The sequence below is a fragment of the Zeus faber genome (genome assembly GCF_960531495.2).
Source record: "Zeus faber genome assembly, chromosome: 16".
Lineage (NCBI taxonomy): Eukaryota > Metazoa > Chordata > Actinopteri > Zeiformes > Zeidae > Zeus > Zeus faber.
In genome coordinates this window covers 23,151,148-23,160,168 of record NC_137202.1, presented here as the reverse complement: position 1 = coordinate 23,160,168, position 9,021 = coordinate 23,151,148, and the positions used below count along the sequence as shown (strand labels likewise).

At 48.2% G+C, this 9,021-nt stretch overlaps 1 protein-coding gene across 1 annotated transcript; it reads left to right on the top strand.

The window, feature by feature from the left end:
- Window positions 1–530: 530 nt before the first annotated feature.
- Window positions 531–7,173, top strand: LOC307242106 (carbohydrate sulfotransferase 15-like; the record flags this gene model as incomplete). The annotated part of the gene is made up of 7 exons (XM_080016440.1): window positions 531–842; window positions 932–1,277; window positions 3,022–3,165; window positions 5,243–5,402; window positions 5,592–5,748; window positions 6,130–6,277; window positions 6,500–7,173. Coding segments are annotated over 7 exons (1,458 nt in total), but the record flags the coding sequence as incomplete, so codon positions are not given.
- Window positions 7,174–9,021: the final 1,848 nt, after the last annotated feature.

Sequence of the window (9,021 nt, the reverse complement as noted above, 5' to 3'; positions counted from 1 at the left end):
GTCTTTGCACTCGCGATGCGCGGCCCTTATCCCAAGGGCCAATCGAGGGGGACCTCTAAAAAGCGTGCTCGTGGTTTATCCGTGCATTAGCGCATCACCAGCGGAGCGACGGAGCGCCCTCATCTCAGTGCTTCTTGTTACACCGGCACGGGGATACCTCCGAGCAAGCCCCAGCTGCACTTCAAATAGACGCCCGCTGATTTTTTAATATGATTTTTTTTTTTTTTTTATGTTATTCTTTCATAGGTGGTCCGGCCCAAACCTGGCCTCGAAGATCGGGAGGTTACCATGTTGGGATTAAAGTCAAACCATGACCCGCAGGACGTTTAAAAAAAACATGTTTCCATCCATGAACCGCCGGCGGCTCAGATGAGACTCCAACCCTTTTTGGGAAAGAGACTTTCCTCCGGATTTCTGGTTCCGATTCCGTGCATGTCCCCCGCCCGGCCCGCCGTCCCTCCATGTCGCCCCCGGGTCGCCGTTAGGGCGCCGGCGCGATGGAAAAGCCCCGCGACCTCCGTAGAACGCCGTTGCCGGGCGGCCGGAGGGGCGTCACCAAGGTCCAGGCGGCGGGCTTCCTGCTGGGGCTGACGCTGACCTTCGTCATCGTAGCCTCCTACGTCCTGACGTGGGACCGCAGAGGGCTCAGCTTCGCGCCTTTGCCCCTGCGCCACGACGCCCCGGCACCCTCCAGGGCAAAGGCGGAGCCGCCCGCCGCGGCGTCCCCGAAGCGAAATTGCTCGCTGGATATCAAACGGCTGGCGGATCAGATCCTCTCCAAACTGGAGTACCCGCCGCGGAGGGTCCCCGACGAAAGGGAGGTGATGGCCACCGACCCCCACGTAAGAGAAGAGTCTCAGTTCAAAGCCATTTATCATCACGGAAAAAATTTAATCCTTGGTTCATTTTTAGCGGTTTTCCTCTCCCGCAGTTGTTCTCGGCGGTTCCCAGGCGGTTCCTCGCCGACGCCAAGAACCCCTGCTGGCACGAGGAGTTCCCCGCCGACACCCGAGCCGACCCGGACCCCTACGAGAAGAACCTGTTCACCCTCCGCTCCAAGAGCTTCAAGGCCGTCTGCGATTACCTGGCGAGCCGCTTCCCCGGGCACCTGCGCCGCAAAGACGGGCGGCTGTGCCGCCTGCGCTGCCTGCCCTATTTCTACATCGTGGGCCAGCCCAAGTGCGGGACCACGGACCTGTTCGTCAGGTTGCTGCTGCACCCCGAGGTGAAGTTCACCACCATGAAGGAGCCGCATTGGTGGACGAGAAAACGCTTCGGTGAGACGGCTCTTTGTTGTTGTTCTTCTTTCTTTTCTCCCTGTCTCTGAGTGTTACCGGGCAGAGAGTGTGCGAACCCTCCCTCCGGGGGATTGCTATGCCATAGATGAGGTGACCAGGAGTGCCAGGGCTGGAAGTACTGTCAGTAGTCAAGTTATGGTAATTGAGTAGATTTGTGTCTACTCACACTTAAGTTTGTATGGTGGAGAAAAAAAAAAAAAAAAAAAAAAAAAAAAAATATATATATATATTTTTTTTTTAATATATATATTTTGTATCGTCCGATGAATTTGCTAGTTCTCTATAAAATTGTTCTTTAAACAGTTTTTGGATTTAAAATAGCACTTTTTGATGAAAATTGATGACGATTTCAGCTTTCACTAAAATGTTGAACATAGAAGCTGTGTCCTTTCTACCAAACACTGATAGTACCAGAGGCCAGGCTTATTGGTGTGTTCAAAGCAGCCAATTACTTTTTAAGTACGTTTTACTAATTTTTACTCATTCGTTTCATCAATAGTTGTACTTTGGCACAGCATGCGTCAAGTGATGTCACTGTCACCACAGCAGCTCCCCCTCCACCTCCATCAGAATCCAGTGGGTGCAGTGGATGTGAGTCAATGGGAAGGAGCGAGGAGTAAACACAAAGAATAGAAAGAACACAGCAAGCTGTATGTAATACAGTGCGACAGGTGCTTCAGACATTACACTCTACGGCAGGGGCCTCAAACTCAAACGACCCGGGGGCCGCTGGCCAGGTTGTCTTCTTCTATGGGGCTGTGTTCGACTTCAAGGCAAAACTGGCCTGTTTTGAATTAAAACAATTTTTTTCCTCTGCACATCAGTCAATTGCCTTGTAATCCTGTTAGAAATAGCTCCTTTATGATCTATTCAATTCTGTTTATTATATTTTGAGAACATTAAGTACATTTGTGTGGATTAATGAAGCATTGTGACGTGAAAAGTATGAATAAATAAAACGGATAAATAAAAACATATAAATCACTATATTATGACCGTGTAGCGGGGCCACATTCAATTTTCTTGCGGGCCCAGATGTGGCCCCCGGGCCTGCAGTTTGAGAGCCCTGCTCTACAGGAAAAGGAAACATGAATACATACCGAGTGTTTGAAGAAGAGGTTACGATGACGTCTGTGGTAATTCTGGATCTTCCTTAGTGGGCCTGAGTCTATGACCTTGGCGTGTTATTTGAGGCTGTGAGGGAGCTGTGGGGGCGGGCGATAATGATCTCAAACCTCCTGCTTTCTTTTTTTTTTTTTTAAATGTAATTTTATTTTTTCACGAAATCCACTAATTGAGCGTTGTGCACAGCTCCCCGGCCCGGGAGAACCAGCGTCGGTGGGAGAGCTGGTGAAGACACGGAGGGGGGTGGGTGTGTGTGTGGGGGGCGGCTATTGATCACAGTCCCCTATCTGATGCCGCAGCCGTGGAGGTTTAGATTGCTGAAGGTGCTTGGATGGAGTTATTTTTAGCATCTTTCTTTTGGGTTTTTCAACGGAGCGGAGCGCTGCCGAGACCCGCCCGGGCAGAATAAAAAAAAAGAAGCCACATTCTTTTACCTTTTAAATTCTGCTTTGAAGGTTGAAATCAAATTAGTCATTCATCCAACGAATTCATCTAATTTATCCCAGTCTATTATTTGAATGAAAATGGTAATAAATAAATAAATAAATAAATAAATAAATAAATTGTCATTTTAATTGTAATTTTGCTTGCGGCGTAGGTTATATCCGTTTTAAAGATGGCTTCCAGGAGCGGTTTCCCGTGGAGGATTACCTGGACCTGTTTGACCTGGCGGCCCACCACATCCAGGAGAGCATGGCTGCAAATTCATCTCAGAGCCATGGACAGATTAATCTCATTACAGGTGAACGCAAGTGTGGATATGTAAACTACATAGCCGAAAGTACACCCCTTCTAATTAATGGGTTTGGCTATTTCAGCCACACCCATTACTAACAGGTGCATAAAATCAAGCGTGCAGCCACGGAACCTCCATTTGCAGTAGAGTGGATCGTCCTAAAAAGCTCAGGGACTTTCAACGTGGCGCTGTCACAGGATGCCGGCCTCCCCAACAAATCATTTCGTCCCATTTCCGCCCCGCCGGACCTGTCCCGGTCGACCGCGAGTTCGCTTATCGTGAAAACGCCGAGGAGCGACGGCGGCTCGACCGCGACGGGGGCCGGCCGCACACGGAACGGGGCCAACGAGTTCTGACGCGCGTGAAAGTCATCCGTCCTCGGTTTCCACACTCAGCGCCGAGTTCCAAAGCGCCTCTGGGAGCGGCTTCGGCACGAGGGCCGCTCGCCGGGAGCTCGGCGATCCGGGGTTTCTACCGCCGAGCAGCTGCGCCCCGTGCCTGAGATCACCACGCGCGATGCCAAGCGTCGGCCGGAGCGGTGTAAAGCACGCGGCCATCGGGCTCCGGCGCGGTGGAAAGGGGTTCTCCCGAGCCATGAATCGCGCTTCGCCATCTGGCGTCTGACGGACCAATCTGGGGTTTGGCGGATGCCAGGAGAACGCTACCTGCCCGAGCGCACAGAGCCAACTGTAACGTGTGGTGCTGGAGGAGTCATGGTCTGGGGCTGTTCTTCGCGGTTTGGGCTCGAGCCCTTCATTCCGGTGAAGGGAAATCTTAATGCTACAGCGTACGACGGCATTGTAGAGATTTGTGCCCTTCCAACTTTGTGGCAGCAGTTTCGGGGGGTTGTTCTGGTTCAGGATGACAGTGCCCCTGTGTACAAAGCAAGGTCTATAAAGAAATGATTTACTAACTCTGCTGTGGAAAGAAACGCACAGCTTGACTGGCCTGCACAGTATCTGCATATTTACTGTGTGTGTGTGTGTGTGTGTGTGTGTGTGTGTGCGTGTGTGTGTGTGTGTATGTGAGAATATATGTGTATATGTGTGTGTGTGCGTGTGTGTGTATATGTGTGTGTATATGTGTGTGTGTGTGTGTGTGTGTGTATGTGTGTGTATATATATGTATGTGTGTGTGTGTGTGTATATGTGTGTGTATGTGTGTGTGTGTGTATATATATATGTCTGTGTATATATATATATGTATGTGTTTTTATTTATATGTATGTATATATATATATGTATATGTATGTATATATATATATATATATATGTATATGCAGTATATGTATGTATGTTTGTATGTATGTTTATATATATATATTAAGGGTATATATTGTGTAGTAGGAGAGCCAAACAACTAGAATACTAATGGATTAAACCTCCTGGGAGAGGAATGTGCTCCCTTCCAAAATACTCAAAGTGATTTTGCCTCTGCCAGAATGTGGTGTATTAAAGGGCAATTATCGGTTGCTTCCAGGCTCTTCATCAGGATTACGGAGGTTAAGCAGTCGCCCCATTAGAGTTGTGCACAGCTGTTGCAGCTCAACAAAACAACTGCAGTGCCCTGATGTGACACAATATTTGCACTCACACGAAATCTGCACAATATGCTGCGAGCGTTGGAAATACCCGCGTTAGGGCGTGTTTCTGATCCATAACCGTTTGCGTCGCAGTTTCGAGCAAAAGATTTTATAAATGAAGAAAAGCACAAAAGAACAAATAGAATAAAGAAATAGTATATTTGACTTTCCAACCACCTAACCCACTTTTACTGTGGTTTCTGAAATGACAAGTTTGATATATATAGATAATAAAGTATTACGAGTTAAAATGGCAATATACAATAAACCTAAAAATTCATAAAAAATAGCAAAGACCTAACATGAATAATAATCCATATAAATAAACAATTAAAAAAATACTAAAATTGTAGCCGATTAGCAAGAAAGATTTGGCAATGTACAATAAACCTAAAACTAACCAACAAAAAAAATAAAATAATAATAAACAATGAAAATATTATAATAATATGGGGAAGCAATGAAAATAGCATTGAAGTCGACATGTGTTCGGATGGACAGGTGAGGCCAGTGCATCCACCATGTGGGACAACCAAGCTTGGAGCTATCTCCACGGAGACGACAGGGACGAGGCCGAGCCACCGTTCCTGGCCCAGGACTTTATTCACGCTGTCCAGCCCGACGCCAAGATCATCATCATGCTTCGAGACCCGGTGGAGAGGTAGAGAGAAACCTGCCCTCGTCCAGGGCACCGACACATAGTGTGGTTTTGGTTTTAAATTTCATGCCAAAAGAATATATATATATATATATATATATATATATATATATATATATAGTTTTTTGTTGTTGTTCTAATTTCCATGTCCTTTACATAGACGTAGACTCTTTTCCGCCTCCTCCTGTGCAGGCTGTATTCAGACTACCTGTACTTCAAGATGGCCAACAAGTCGGCGGAGGACTTCCATCAGAAAGTCATCGACTCTGTGCAGCTGTTCCAGTCGTGTCTGTCAAACAACTCTCTGCGTTCCTGCGTCTACAACACCACCCTCTCCAACACCATGTCGGCAAGTTGAAGTGCCAACTTTCACTAGATTTTAATTTTTTCTATTTTATATAATTTTTTAAATTTAATCAAAAATCTTTTATATATTTATACATATATAAATGTATATTAAATGTATTACATTAAAAAATAATATTAACATGAATTATATTAATTTTAAGTTATATTTCTTTCTATCCATATTTAGTTTTAAAGACTATTTAAATATCAATCCCAGAGGCAAACGCTGCATTCTGCCGCCATCTTATGGACACATTGTGTCAGTGCAGCTGAAGAAACGCTGGGATTTTACCACTTAACGTAAAAAAAAACCAACAAAAAAAACGCATTTGAATAGACTGTGAAAATATGTCGAATGTTGAAGTAATTGTCCCCCCCGCAGGTAAGGCTGAATCTAGGCATGTACGTCGTCTTCCTCCTGGATTGGTTGACCGTTTTCCAGAGAGAACAAATCCTGGTCCTCCGACTGGAGGACTACGCGGCCGACCTCGGCGCCGTGATCAAGAGAGTGTTTGGCTTCCTGGGCGTCGGTTCGTACCAATAAAAGCTCCGATAACATCGGCGGGGGGGGGTGTAATGACTGTCACCCTTCCAATTTCCTGCCTTGTCTTAAACAGCGAATCTGAAAGAATGAATGAGCTGAATGGATGCACCGCGGATCTGACCTCCGTCCGACTGAGGGGTGATGGTGTGAGGCCACGGCAACATAAAAAAAACCCAAAGTTCATAACACCTTCTGTTGCCGCCCGCAGGTCCGCTGACGGAGCAGGCGGGGGCAGCGCTGACCAAGCGCCCCATGTCCAACACCCGGCGGGCGGCGGACAGGAGCCTGGGTCCCATGACGCCTCCGACCAGAGCCCTGCTCAGGGAGCTCCACCGGCCCTTCAACGCCAGGCTGGCCCGCGCCCTGGACAACGAGGCCTTCCTCTGGACAGACACCTGACGCCCGTCTCAGAGGCTGCGCCTTGCGAGTGGGATGAGGCGCCACAACCGAACGAAGAAGACGACAGAAAGGCAAAAGACAAGGACTGTCCTTGGTGTCAGTCGAGCGGAACGCTCTCTGCGGTTGATAAACACAGCGCAGACCACGTGTGGTCGGGCGGCGTCCCCTGCTGCTGAGCTCTCGGATACAGTGGTTAAAAAGGAATCCGCTGATCCAGAGGTGTCAAGCGCATCGTGCACCCGCGTCTCGCTGACTTTGAGTTGAATTGAAGGGGGACACATTCCGAGTTGTGATCCAGGGCTGGTTCTGTGATGTCACTGCGGGGTAAATGTCACTGATTATTTTCGACGTTGGAAGTCCTTAGAGTGGCCACTAGAGGGCGGCCATCCGTGCGGTTTGAAATGACTCCACATGACTCTAGTCTGACTCTGATGTTCTGTTTGATATGGGAACAAAAAAAAAATAAAAATACACAGAGACACACAGAAGACAGGAGAGGTAGATGCCTGTCGATTAAGCTTCAAAGTGTCGTCGACCGTTCTTGAGCTCCATTTCACACGCGAGGATTAGGCAAAATGGAAGTAGGGTGTGATTTTGTGTCCCTGCATCAGAGGAGGAAGCCTGTGTGTGTGTGTGTGTGTGTGTGTGTGTGTGTGTGTGTGTGTGTGTGTGTGTGTGTGTGTGTGTGTGTGTGTGTGTGTGTGTGTGTGTGTGTGTGTGTGTGTGTGTGTGTGTGCGCGTGGGCCTGCGCATGTGTGTGTGCGTCCGTGTGTGTGTGTGTGTGCGCCCGTGTGTGTGTGTGTGTGCGCCTGTGCGTTTGTATGTGCGTGTGTGTGACCTCCATTGAAAGAAATCAAGCTAAAAGAGGTAATCTTCCCCCATCCTCCTATCTGGGGATGCTGATAACAAATTTTCCCTCCCGGTGTTGCCGGATTGGGCTACTTCTGATCCCATTGGGCTGGTTTTTAAAATAAATGGCGTGTTTTGTTTTTATTTTTTCTGTAACAAACGTCATCACCAACAGACATGACGTTAGTAATATGGGGCTGGAGATGGGAACCTGTTTATTTTCCTCCGTTTCCTATTTGGAAGAAACAAATAAAGCCCTGCGTAGTGTCACCCCAACAGGCGAATAAGGGTTTTACCGGCACGTATTAATTTCTGCTTCAACCACTCCGCACCGGGTGACGCCAACCCTGGTAGTGACGCCACCATACAGCGGCGTCACTACCATCCAATCTGGCAGCGCTTTTTTTTTCTTTTCTTTTTTTTAATGATTTGGGTTTAATCGTCGGTTAATTATACTCTGGCTTTGCAGACTTCTACAGCCGGCCTCACACCGAATACGACAAACGGCAAAATGCAAACCGGAAGTCCGTTCATTCCTCCGCGGCTGAGAGGGGGAGGATCCCACTGTCTGATGGGGATACGCATTCGGTGTGAAGCGTGTCTTTACGGTGTCAGGAGATAATCTGAGCTTTTCCTTGTTAAATCGTGGAGGCACGTCTAGGTGAACGCTCTTCTGCACTCCCATAATAATTAGCTGTTGTCATGTAAGAAAATGAGAATGATTAACGGTGACGGGCTTTACACCCTGTCGATTGACAGACGTCGCTGACCTGGTTTTGCACCAGAGGCTTCTTTCACCGCCTACTGTATGTACCAGTGATCCTCAAGCATTTTCACATCAAGGACCCTCAGTTTGAGACGCGTTAGCCCATTTGCCAAGGTTATGACTCAGGGGCCCAATCTGAGTCGATTTTCGTGGTTTGGTAAGATTTAGTCCAGAGTTCCACCACTGTCAGGGCGGTAACAGAGAACATGTGATCACCACCGTCATCATCTCACAGGGGCGAACGCCTTGAATGAAGAATAAGTAATGGTGAATTTTTAACTGCTAATGTTTTTGCTGGGGACCCCCTGGAACCCGGCCCCAGGTTGGGAACCTTTGCGTTATACCGTTTAAGTTAAAATGAGAAGGCTCTCAGGAAGTAAAAACCATCATTGACGTTGTTTTAACCTTCAGAAAGTCCAGAGTTTTATCATGAGGACGAATGACCACGTGTGCATTTCCCCCCGCCGCCGCCGCCACCGCCGCCACCGCCGCCACCGCCGCCACCGCCATCATCGCTCCGTCTTGGCTGGCGATGCGTTAGCACCGGCGATAATTATGACGCGGGCGGCCGAGAAAATAAAGAAGCAATCTACGCTCGGCCCGGTGATCACTCCATCGATTGAAGAAGCAATGAATAACAATCGTTGCCGAGCGCCGTGGATCCCGGAGGCCCCGAGGGGCGACGCGGCGCGCGGGGGACGCAATTAAGGACGGCC